Here is a 13913-nt window from a genome sequence, read left to right as displayed (position 1 = left end):
CTCAAACTATCTCTCGATTCTGACACTCGTCAAAAACCGCGTCACGACTTCTCGGAAAACTTCGCAATTTTCGGAAGAACCCTTCTTCTTATCCCCACGGAACGGCACCTGAAAGAAACCTGGAAAGGGTCGCTGACCATGTGACGTACGCTGACAATTAATCATGCGCAAAATCATTTAAATTCTGATTTCACGAAAACCACAGCTCCTCAAACGCTGATACGAAAGAAATATACAAGAGACTTGACAACAAACGAGACATACCTCTAATAAAAAAGAGACAAACAAACGATTCTCTAAACTCTGAAAATACTTTTTCTACACATTGCAAATTAGGCCGAGTAAGTAACGAAACACTTCGTTACACAATTGTTAGTAAACCGAAGATAAAGGTCAGTAAAAAATAATGTTTCATCTTCTGCTGATTATCGGCTCTGGTTACTTTTTATGAATTTTGAATTAAATTAATTTTGATGACTCAGATATTAATTGGAATTGTTCTAGCAATAGTTTGGGACTAGTAAACAATTTTTGTACCAACAATATGGTATAAAATAAGGAGTATAAGGAGTAATAAAGAGTAGTAAGAAGTAAAAGAAAGGAGGGTACGGAATGGGTTAAGGAGGAAGAAAAGGGTATCCAAGAGGTCAGTAAAAGAGAGGAAGAGAGTGAATAGGATGGGATACTGAAAAATAGACAAAGAAGGTAGAAATTGAAAAAGGTAACGAGAGGGCAAAGGAGGAAGGTAGGGGTAAAGTGAAAAGGAACAAAGTAAAATGGGGAAGGGAGTGTTTAGAAATGGAAATAGATACGAGGTTCGAAATGAAGGTTAATAAAGAAAAGGAAATAGAAAAAGAGTATGTGGAAAAAGGAAGGGAAGGAGGAAACATGGAGGTCAGAGAAAGTAGAAGACGAGTGGGAAGAGGGGATAATATAAAAAAAACTGGTTTGTTAAGAAAAGCGTAATGGAAGGGAGGGTACTTGCAGCAATAAGGGACAAGAAGTAAAAGAAGATTTTAGGAGAATAAGAAGAAGGAAGAATAGGACAATGGGGAGGAGATAAAGGAAGAGGATTAGATATGGAGATAAGGGAAAAAGTGGGTAAAGGAGGAAGAAGAGGATTATCCGAAAGGTCAGTAATGGAGACAATGGAGGTAGAAATTATAAAAGGTAACGAGAGGGCAAAGGAGGAAGGTAGGGGTAAAGTGAAAAGGAACAAAGAAAAATGGGGAAGGGAGTGTTTAGAAATGGAAATAGATACGAGGTTCGAAATGAAGGTTAATAAAGGAAAGGAAATAGAAAAAGAGTATGTGGAAAAAGGAAGGGAAGGAGGAAACATGGAGGTCAGAGAAAGTAGAAGACGAGTGGGAAGAGGGGATAATATAAAAAACTGGTTTGTTAAGAAAAGCGTAACGGAAGGGAGAGTACTTTAAGGGAATAAGGGACAAGAAGTAAAAGAAGATTTTAGGAGAATAAGGAGAAGGAAGAATAGGACAATGGGGAGGAGATATTGGAAGAGGATTAGATATGGAGATAAGGGAAGAAGTGGGTAAAGGAGGAAGAAGAGGATTATCCGAAAGGTCAGTAATGGAGACAATGGAGGTAGAAATTAAAAAAGGTAGAGGGCAAAGGAAGAAGGTAGGGGTAAAGTGAAAAGGAACAAAGAAAAATGGGGAAGGGAGTGTTTAGAAATGGAAATAGATAGAAGGTTCGAAATGAAGGTTAATAAAGGAAAGGAAATAGAAAAAGAGTATGTGGAAAAAGGAAGGGAAGGAGGAAACATGGAGGTCAGAGAAAGTAGAAGACGAGTGGGAAGAGGGGATAATATAAAAAAACTGGTTTGTTAAGAAAAGCGTAACGGAAGGGAGAGTACTTTAAGGGAATAAGGGACAAGAAGTAAAAGAAGATTTTGGAAAAGAGATTAAGGAGAGGAATGAGTAGGACAATAGGGGAAGGGATAAAGGAAAGGATTATATACATAAGGAAAGAAAAGGAAGAAGTGGGTAGAGGAGGAAGAAAAGGATTATCCGAAAGGTCAGTAATGGAGAGGAAGAGAGTGAATAGGATGGTTTAATTGAAAAAAGACAATGGAGGTAGAAATTAAAAAGGTAACGAGAGGGAAAACGAGAAAGGTAGGGGTAAGTATAAAGGAACAAGGAAAAAGTGGGAAGGGAGTATTTAGAAATGGAAATGAAAAGGAGGTTCGAAATGAAGGTCAATAAAGAAAAGGAAATAGAAGAAGAGTATATGAAAAAAGGAAGGGAGGGAGGGAACATGGGGGTAAATAGAGAGAAAGTAGAAGAGGAGTGGGGAGAGGAGATAATTCCTCTTCTACTTTCTCTATTTACCATTTATTAATGGAAAAAAGAAGATGAGTGGGAAGAGGGGATAACGGAAAGAAGAAGAGGAGTGTTAAGAAAATCGTAACGGAAGGAATATTTTGAATATTAAATATTAAAATATTAAGAATATTTTGGAAAAGAAAATAAGAAGAGGGAAGAGAAAGAAACGGAGGAAAGGATGAAGGAGAAGGATTGGATATGGAGTTAAAAGAAAAAAGTTAAGAAATGGGTAAGGGAGGAAGGAAAGGGTATCCGTAAGGTTAATAGAGGAAGTAGAAGATAAGTGGGGAGAGGGATAATAGGAAAAAGAAGGGGGGGTGTTAAAAGCATAACGGAAGGAAGGGAATTAAGGCCAATAAAGACAACCAGTAAATTAACATTTTGAAAAAGAGAATAAGAAGAGGGAAAAGTATAACAATAGGGGAAGAAATAAAAAGGGAATAAAGGGGGTAAAGAATGGAAGGATTAAGGAAAAATTTTGCAAAAGTGAATAAGGAGAGGGAAGAGTAAAACAATATGGGTAGAAATGAAAAGGAAATGGAGGGGGTAAAGAAGAATGGAAAGGGTAAGGAAAAATTAAAAAGGGAAGAAGAGCGAGAGAGTGTTTCGAAGAGGAAATAAAATAGATGTTCGGAATAAAATTCAAAAAGGAATACAAATAGTTAATAAATTAACAAAAAATACAATAAGCAAGAAAATCACTCACCAATAAATCCCAGCATAAACGTAAGTGAATAGATGAATAAAACTGGTCCATATTCAGCCCATGGAATTCCTGAATCGGCGTCATCATCAGGTGGCATTGAGTCATTTGAAAAATTATAAAACTCCATTTTTATTTCACTTTCCACTCCTCTTTATTATTTAAAAAAAAAATTTCCGTTCGTTGTTTTTTTTTAATTCCCTATCCACTGCTCCATTCTTTCACTTATTGGCTCGTTGTCTTCACAGCAAACGATAATAAATCGAATAGCGTCTCTCATCTCAACTTCAGTGTATAGTGTCATTTTTTTTTCTTCAGGATAATTTACTTTTACTTACACTTTATTTTGTATTGAGGGAAAATTTCTCAACTGGGATAGAGAGAGAGAGAGAGGGGGGGGATGAAAAAGAGGGGAAAATAATGATTGTATGTATAAAATTGAAATAATCCATTCACGTGAATTAGAAAGATTTTCCTACTTTTCTTCTCCTTCTTCTTCTTCTTCTTCTTTCTATGAATGAAAAATCTTTCTCATCACATTTTGTCTGTAATAAAAATTCTAAATTGAGTAAATTTTCAACCACTTGAATTGATGTGAATAATGCAATATCTTTCTCTCTCACACACACTATTTTTTCCTATCTCTCTTCCTCTCTCTTTCTCTCTCTCTCTCTCTTTCTCTCTCTGCCCCCTGGGGATTAATTAGATTTCTTCGCCAAGTTTTCATCACTTGAATTGAGGAAAACTTTTGCGAGAGGGGACGGAAATTGGGAGCTTCGCTTCACTTAGAATATCGCATGATTATTCAATCGTCTTTTATTATTACCAAATCTAGACTTTTGACTATTTACAATTTTTTCTTAATATTTATTCTTTATTTTTTACTTCTTAATTTATAAAAAAAATATTTAATGGTAAAAATACTAATTATAATTATTTATTTATTATAAAATAATAGTATTATTGAATAATGATATTAAAAATTATAATAGCAAAAAATAGAAATAATTAATAATAAAAACAATGTAATTAAGAGAATAGTAAAAAAACGTAAAAAGTAAAAAAAAAATATTAAAAGATATTAAACATTTAAGTTAGCTTTGGTAACAAAGTGCACACATATTTTTCTCTCTTTCTCTCGTCTTTTTTCTTTTTCTATTTTTTTTTTTGTCGAAACTTAGCTAAAAGCTGAAACGGAGTTTCGTTTTATGGAAAAATAATAATTTGCATAAAGCTGACAAATTTATACAAACGGAGAAAAACTAAATTAATATTTGCCTTGTGTTCGCTTTGACTTCTTTTATTTTTATTAAATATTGTTCACAAAGAAAAGGGAAAAGAGACGGAAAGTTTTTCAAGTCAACATAATTTTTTTTTTACTTTTTTTCTAAACTTTTATAAAATTTAATCATATTTAATATTTTTGTAATAAAAACTTTACAAAAAGATTTCTTATTATTAAAAAATAAAATATATTTAAAAAAACGAGCGCGAAGAAATTTTTTTTTTTAAATTTCGTTACCGGGGCTCGAACCCCAGATTTTTTTTAATAGAAAAAAACGATGTTTTTAACCGCGAGGCTAGTCTTATAAACTGTAATTTATTGCTTAATTCATTTGGACTATTTAATTTTTATAAACTTGTAAAAAGTAAATTTAATAATAATAAAAAGTATAATAATAAAAAATACTTCCTCTATGAGGAAGTAATAAATAAAGGAATAATAATATTAATAATAATAATAATAATAATAATAATAATAATAATAATAGTAATAATAATAATAATAATAATAATGAAAGTTAAAAAAGAACTTAATTATATTTTTATTTTATTTTTTTATTTTAGGTTTTTAATAATTATTATTTATTTATTATTAAATTTTGTTATTTTTATTATTATAATTATAACAGAAAATAATAATATTCGCTTACTTAATTATTTTCATCTAGCTAACACATAAATGTCTTTGAGGGAAAATGAAAATTTTTATTAAATCCACAGTAATGGACAGAAACACGCAGAATGAAGTAGAAAGTAAAATTAAATGAGATTAAAACAAAAAGAGAAAAAGAAAAAAAAGAAGTATCTCTAGAAAATTTTTCAAGTTTACAATATAGAAAACTTTTATTTTTACTTACTCGACAAATTGTTGCAAATAAAAGGAATAATTATCAATTTCTTAAAATATTTTTGTATTTTTTAATACAAAAAAATTTAAAAAAAATTTTTTTTAATTAATTTATTTTATTTATTTATTTCTTTTTACTTATTACTGTTTATTTATTTATTTATTTTCGTTTATTTATTCGTTTCTATTTATATATTCGTTTATTAGTTAAATTATTTTTTTTCATTATTTTGTTTATTTATTTATTATTTTATTATTTATTACTTTTTCACTTTATTTATTTATTTATTTATAATGATTTATCAAAATTCTGTTTGATATATTCACGAAAATTAATTAATGAAAAAAAGAACAAAAAATTAATGTCGAAATTTTATTTTTAAAACAAAAGCGTTTTATCAAAAAAAAAAAAAAAAAATTCAAATACTGAGAATTTGTTTTTTTTCTTCTTTTTCAAAATGTAAATACAACAGAAAGAAAAATTTCTATTCACATTAATGTATCATCACGTAGAACAGCAAACCTATCTCCAATATATTTATAAACACGATTTCTATTTTTAAGTATTATCGACTATTGTCGAATTAAAATTTTTCTTTTCGTTCATTTTTTTTAAGCTGAACTTTGTACATTTCCGGATTTTAGAATAGGCTGAATGCCAATTGGCCGTGTGCTATCTTGAAATTTTTGTTTGCCATGTTATGTCTTCTAATGCACAGTGAAAATAGAGGTAAGTGGCGATGAATAAAAAATTTTTATTTTTTTTTTAATTTTACATTGCCACTGGATTTCATTTAAGTTTTCTTGTATATTTTACCATATTTATTAAAATATTATACAAAGCGTAATAAAAAAAAAATTCCGAATAAATTTAATATTTTCTCTCATGTTGTATATTATATTGGATATTTTATCTTATATTGAGTTGTAAATTATATTTTTTATCGTACGGTGTATTATACTGCATTTTTTATATTACATTGTATATTATATAATATATTATACTGTATATTTTCTTGCATATTATTAGGTATAATATATTGTATATTAATTTGTACATATCATACTGCATATTTTCTTAAATATTACATGGTATTTTATATTGTATATTTTTTTGTACAGTATATTATTTATGTACAATATAATATACCACTTAATTAGCAGTTTATGACACAGAAAAATATGCAATATAATGTGCCATGTAATATTTTTAAAAAATATGCAGTATAATATACAAATTAATATACAATATATTATACCTAATATGGTGTATAATACAGAGTATAATATACCGTATATTATAGTATACAGTATATTGTTCTGTATAATATATTGTATAATATACAGTATAATGTACAATTGTACAGTATAATATGCTGTATAATACACAGTATACTGTGTATTATACAGCATATGTATATTATAGCATACAGTATATTGTTCTGTATAATATACAGTATAATATACCGTATATTATACTGTGCATTATACAGCATATTATACTGTATATTATACAGAACAATATACTGTATACAATATACAGTATAATATACCGTATATTATACTGTGCATTATACAGCATATTATACTGTATATTATACAGAACAATATACTGTATACAATATACAGTATAATATACCGTATATTATACTTTGCATTATACAGCATATTATAATGTACAATTGTACATTATACTGTATATTATACAGAATGATGTACTGTATGCTATAATATACGGTATATTATACTGTGTATTATACAGCATATTATACTGTACAATTGTACATTATACTGTATATTCGGTATATACTGTATATTATACTGTATTCGGTATATTATACTGTGTATTAAAGTAAAAAGTATATAAATTATACAATAACATACTGTATATTAAAGTATATGGTATATTATACTTAAGTCCACTATATATTATATTGTATATTTAAATCTACAGTATATTCTTTGTATATTAAAATCTATGGTACATTATTTGTATATTAAAGCGTGTGATACACTGTCCAGTATATTTTACTTCTCATTCCCATGTATATTTTGTTGTATATTATAAACACTGCATTAAATTTAATATAATTTTTATTACAATTAATATAAATGTATATTAAACCTTATAAAAATGTATATTAAATTGTAATACTGGTATTGCATATTTGCTGCATACAAAATTTAATTAATTTTATACAGTATTTATAGCAGTTTATATAGCATCCAATGTAATATACGGTACACTTTAATATACAGTATAATATACCACTTAATTTTTAGTTTCTAACTGAGATAAATATATAATAGAACATTGCTTATAATATTCAAGAAAATATGCAGTACATTATACAAATTAATATACAATTTGTATATTAAAAATTATACCATAAAAATTATACCCAGTACGATTCAAAAAAAAATATACAGTATAAATATTAAATATTATACAATTTAATATACAGTATATTATTTGGTATAATATATTTTATAATATATCATAATTTATTATAATATAAATACTATGTTATAAACTGAAAAGTAAGTGTAATATTCTATAATATATTATACTATAGTTTAAAGTGTATATCATACTATATGGTATATTATACTGCATATTTTCTTGAATATTATGTGATGTATTATTATAATTAGAACATTAAAAGGTTAATTACATGATAAATAATACTGTTTATTAATTTTGCGATATACTATAATGAATATTTTCCTTTATATTAAGAGGTAGATTGCATATTTTATTATATATTATACCGTAGATTAAAGTGTATGGTGGACTGCATTTTATACTAAACTGTATATTAAAGTTTACATAATGCTACATTGTATATTATAATGTATATTTTTCAGTACAATATGTTTTATGTAGTAGATTGTATATTTTATTGTATATTATACTGTATATTTTTTTTTATATCATGGGATATACTATATTGCCTATTAAATCGTATAATATATTTTATACTGCATATTAAAGTGTATAATATATTTTGTACTGCATAATTAAGTGTATAATATATTTTGTACTGCATATTAAAGTGTATAATATATTTTATACTACATATTAAAGTGTATAATATACTATATTCTATATTAAATTACATATCAATTACAATTTATATTATTAGGTATAATATATTTTAAAATATATTAGATGGTATAGTACACTGAATATTTGATTGCATATTATGTGGTATATTATACTGCATATTTAATTGTATATGTATATTAAATTAAATATATTAAAGTGTAGTGTATATTATATTGTATATTACATTGTATGGTATATTATTTAGTATATTATACCGTATATTTAGTTGTTTTATATTAAAAGGTCTATTATATCGTATACTATACAGTACATTTAATTCTACATTATAGGATATATTAAATTGCATATTATGTTGCATATTATATTGTATATTATACTTTCTGTTAAATGGTCTATTATATCGTACACTATACAGAATTTTTAATTCTATATTAAAGAGTATATTATTTTGTATATTATACTGTATATTATGCTGTATATTATGCTGTATATTATACTGTATATTATACTGTATATTATTCTGTATATTATAGTGTATATTAAATGGTCTCTTATTTTGAACACTGGACATTACATTTAATTCTGTATTATAGGGTATATTAATTTGCATATTATTTTGTATATTATATTGTATATTATTTGGCATATTATTTGATACATTCTATTTTATATTATATGGTATATTATATTGTATATTGTTTAGCATATTATTTGATATATTCTATTTTATATTATTTGGTATATTATATTGTATATTAATAAAATATTTATCTATGTTTATGTATAGAAGTTTATGTGTATATTTACTTTGACACACACATATGTATGTGACTTGAAAAATTCATGCGTGGCATGGAATAATACTTAAGATAAGACGGAGGGTGAAGTTAAACTAAGCGGAAAAAGTTCGAAAGTTGAAGGAAAAAAAATGATGAACAGACATTCGTACTTTGCAAAAGAGAAATAAACGTTATTAGCGGAAGTAATTCACTGGGCGTTTATTCTATTGAAGTTAATTCGATGAAATACAGAAACCAAATTACCTAGCTCAGATTTAATCAAATCCTTGCGCGCTTCTTTCATATTAAAGGGATATCAAATTTTCGATATTTTTTTTCCTCAATGTTTATTAATTTTCTTGTTTTTTAAATCTAGTTTTACTATAAATATTATTTTAAAACACTTTGAAATTTTTTTTTAAGTAAACAAATAAAGTTTTTATTTAATTTTATAATTGGAAAAATATAATATAAATAATTTGCAAAATTTTCCAATTAAAATAATTTTTGTTTTTGCTATTTTATATTAATAATTTTATAATTATGTTTTTATCTATTAATAGTCACGGATTTTTTTTTCAATTTATTTTTTTCGTTTTGCAATTGTTTTTTGCTTTGTAAAAAATGTTGTTATTAATTATATTTTATTCTCTTTTTTTGTTTTTTATTTTTCTTGTGTGTTTTGATAAATACTGTTTTCATTCTATTTCTTTTTATTTTCGTTGTCTATTTTATTAATGTCTTTGTTTAGTTATTTTTCCTTGTCTTGTTATTTTCTTTTTTGTTATTTCTATTGCTATATGTTTGACATTGTTTAGTTTCTTTTGTTGTTGTTATTTTGCTATTTTTTATTATTACCTTTCTTGTTATTTGCCATAATTTAAAAAAAATTTTTATTGTTGTAATTTTGTTTTTGTTATTATTTTGTTATTTTTCACGATTAATTTTTATATTTTGTTAGTTTTTGTTGTATTTTGTCTTTATTCTCATTGTTGCCTTGTTATTTTTTATGATCGTCATTTTTGTTTTCTTTTTGTTGTATTTTTTTGTAATTACTTTTGTTACATTTTTGAAAATGTTTTGTCTTTTTTGTTATTGTTATTATTGTTTTGCTATTTTTTGTTTTCTTTTCTTGTAATTTTGTTATTGTTTTTTTAACGATTATTTTTTTATATTTTGTTACAGTTTTTGCTATTGTTTTTGTTATATGTTTACTATTGTTTCGTCTTTTTTGTTATTTTTATTTTTGTTTAACTATTTTATGTGTTTATTTTTCTTGTAATTTTTTTATCATTTTTATTACAATTTTGTTATTGTTTTTATTGCAATTTTGTTACTGATTTTCTTGTAATTTTGTTATCATTTTTATAATAATTTTGTTATTGTTTTTGTTGTAATTTTGTTATAATTTTTATTATAATTTTGTTATTGGTTTTGTTGTAATTTTGTTATTGCTTTTTTGTTGACAATTTGCTATTGTTTTTCTTGTAATTTTATTTTTTTTTCTTATTTTCAATTGTTATTTTATTATTATTTTATTACTTACTTCTGTTATTGTTTCTTGTTACTATATATAGTTTTTTCTATTATTTTTGCTGTTGTTTTTTCACTCAATTTCTATATTATTTTATTTTTTCAATTTTTTCTATCGTCCATCAATTTTTTTTGACACTATCAATTTTTCACTGTCTTTAAATTGATTTTTGTTCTAAGATAAATAGAAATTTTTAGTTCTAATTTGTAAAATTGAAAGAAATAAAAATTAAAACAAATATTAGCAAATTAAAAAAAAAATTTTTTTAATTTTTTATCTTAAAGTTTATTTTTATTTTTTGCATAGAAATCACTTCTTTTTATCAAAAATAAATCTACTTTTTTTAGAAAAAAATAAATCTCCCTTTTTATAAGAAAAAAAAAATTACTTTTTTTCTCTTTAAGTAAAATAAAAAAAAAGTTTTCGATTACGAATTGAAATTTTTTCAAAAAAGCACAAAAAAAATCATTGTCCCGCATGAAGAAAGTTAAAAGAAAGAAAAAGAACAATTGAATAAACACCTCTCTTTGGAGAAAAGCGATTTTCCAGGTAGAATACGACGTGAATTTTCCCAAAGAGTTTGATAAAGTTTTTGATTCAGTTCATGTCAGTGTAGTTTCTCTTATTGCATATATATATATATATATATATATATATATATATATATAGTTATATATTGGCTAAAGTTGACACAGAATCGAAAATTTCACCCTCTCTCCACTCTCAATTTTTTTTTTTTTTTTTTTGCACACATTTGTATTTTTAATTATTTCACATTCAGAGGGTAAGAGAGAGAGAGAAAAAGGAGAATTTTCTCTTGAATTTTTTATTATCTAATTATCATTATTTTTTTATCACTCACGAGCACAATTAAAATAATTTGGAAAGAAAATTTATTTTTCAATTATTAACTCTTATTTTTTGAAAAAAGTTTTTAATTTAAACTAGAAGAAATTTTTTACTTATAGAATTTTTCTAACTTTAAATTAAGTTTTTAATTTTTAAAAGTTTAAAATAAAATCTTTTTTTTTAATTTGAAAATGTCTTAAATTTTATATTTGAAAAAAATTATTTTGTTTCCCTAAACATAAAAATTAAAATAATTTTTGTTTCAATTGAACAAAAAAAAGTTTTTGTTTCTAAAGAAAACAAAAAAAACAAATTGTTTACTTATAAAATTTTCAAAAATTTCATTTTATTTAAAAAAAAAGTTAATAGTTAAAAATTTTTATAAGTTTTAAAAATAAAAATCCAGAAATACTTTTATTCATTTATAGTTTATTATTATTCATTTAATATTTACTATCATTATTATTATTTTCACTTAATTTTATTAATTTTCACATCTTTTTTCTCTTTTACAAAAAAAAAATAAATAAATAGTTTTAATTAAAAAAAAAATTTTTTGTTTTTTTTGGTTTGTTTTGTATTTTGAGTTTTTTTACAAAAAAAATTTAAAAATTTTTCCAATGAACATTTATAATATTTTTCATTTAATTTTATAAACATTTGTAAATGATTAATTTAAAAAAATTATTTTTTTTTAGAAAGAAAAAATTGTTTTATTTTCACAATTTTTTAATTTCTAAATTAAAAAAAATTTTTTTTAATGAAATAATATTTTTAAAATTTTTTAATTAACAAAATGTAGTTAATAGAATTGTTTTTTTATGAAATATGTAAGAATTCCGAATTTTTCGAGAGGAAAAAGAATTACTTTTGGGATTATTGAAACAAGCCGATTCCGGGAATACGACATGCGAGAGGTTCCGAGTATAAACTGAACTAAAACGCGCCGCAAGATTGAAGAAGAACCCGCCAAGTGACGCGAAACCGAAGTTGCGACGAAAATTCCCGAAGCTATAATCGAGTGAAGAAAAACGATTTTCCCATGTGGAATTTTTAGTTTTTTTCTCAGATTCTTTTTTTTTTGTCTATTATATTCTCGTTTCAGGACAATTTTAATTATTTAACCGTAAGGTATTGACCATTTTTTAAAAATTATTACTATTACTATTCAAAAGATAACGTTCTATTATTACTATGGTTAAAATGATTTTTCATGTTTTTAATTCTTGCTTTTTTATGTTTTAGATATTTTTTTTTCTTTCCTTACAATTATTTTTTTCGTTGTTTGTTTTTATTTTTTTATTGCTCTTTATTATCTTCTTGTTACTGGTTTTGTTTCTATTTTTGTTTTCATTTCTGTTTTTGTTCTTGTTTATGTTTTTGTTTCTATTTTTGCTTCCATTTCTGTTTTTGTTCTTGTTTATGTTTTTGTGTCTGTTTCTGGTTATGTTTCTAGTTTTGTTTCTGGTTTTGTTCATGTTTTTGTCTGTGTTTTTGTTTGTTTTCGTTTTTGTTTCAATTTTTGTTTTCATTTCTATTTTTATTTCCATTTCTGTTTTTGTTCTTCTTTACGTTTTTGTTTATGTTTTTGTTTATGTTTTTGTTTATGTTTTTGTTTATGTTTTTGTTTATGTTTTTGTTTCTATTTTTGTTTTCATTTCTGTTTTTGTTCTTGTTTATGTTTTTGTTTATGTTTCAGCTACTGGGTTAGTTTCTATTTTTGTTTATGTTTTTGTTAGTCTTGTTTATTTTTTTGTTTATGTTAATGTTTTTGTATTTATGTTCCTGTTTGTTGGTTTTTTTCTTAGCGTTTTAATAATCCTTTTGTTTTTGTTTTTGTTTTTGTTTTTGTTTTTGTTTTTGTTTTTGTTTTTGTTTTTGTTTTTGTCTCTTTCCGTCCATATTACTAACGCTGTTTTTAAGTTTATTTTCCGTTATTATAAAAATTAACAAATATTCACTCAAAAATAATTAATATGTAATTAATAATTAATTTATTTTAAAAAATAACAGAAAAGAAATATTTTTTCAAATTTACATTTCCATTGCAATTTTAGCAATCAAGAAGAATAGAAGAAAGAATAAAAAAATAGTGTTTATATTAAATATGCCAATTATGCAGAAATTAAATTTTTCTTTTGTCTTTTCTTTTTTACAAAAGAATAACTTTGTAAACGTTAATTACATTGAGATATTGCGGTTCTTTAAAAAAAGGTCACTATTTGTCAAGAACTCGTGCGCGCTATTTATCAATTAACCGACACAAAAATGAATAGAAAATTTTCGTTCGGAGGTTGAATATTTTTTTTTCTCATACACTGTATTATACATTATATAGAGTATATTGTATATTGATTTCATTAATGCTATTGCTTTTCAACTAAATAGTAATGAATTTATATATGTTTCGCCTCCGTTCTGCTTCAATGCCTATTATAAATAAAAGAATAATATTATTTTAATTTTTGTATTATATATATATATATATAATTAATTAATTAATTT

At 24.2% G+C, this 13913-nt stretch overlaps 1 protein-coding gene across 7 annotated transcripts in view; it reads right to left on the bottom strand.

Moving 5' to 3' along the window:
• LOC122503962 (QRFP-like peptide receptor) overlaps nt 1-12333 on the bottom strand; it is a 74766-nt gene extending 62433 nt beyond the window's left edge. The window contains exons 1-3 of one of the 7 annotated variants that reach the window (XM_043614755.1): nt 12277-12326; nt 3525-3590; nt 3049-3415 (exon numbers count right to left, since the gene is read on the bottom strand). In XM_043614755.1, coding sequence (XP_043470690.1) covers nt 3049-3175 — 127 coding nt within the window. In that variant the 5' untranslated portion in view covers nt 3176-3415; nt 3525-3590; nt 12277-12326. Of the gene's footprint in view, nt 1-3048; nt 3591-8623; nt 8627-12276 lie in introns of all 7 variants that reach the window. The other 6 variants (XM_043614760.1, XM_043614753.1, XM_043614757.1 and 3 more) reach the window with 6 other exon arrangements.
• Nucleotides 12334-13913: the final 1580 nt, after the last annotated feature.

Source organism: Leptopilina heterotoma, unplaced genomic scaffold, assembly GCF_015476425.1.
Source record: "Leptopilina heterotoma isolate Lh14 unplaced genomic scaffold, ASM1547642v1 Lhet_275, whole genome shotgun sequence".
NCBI lineage: Eukaryota > Metazoa > Arthropoda > Insecta > Hymenoptera > Figitidae > Leptopilina > Leptopilina heterotoma.
This window is presented reverse-complemented; position numbering and strand designations above follow the sequence as displayed.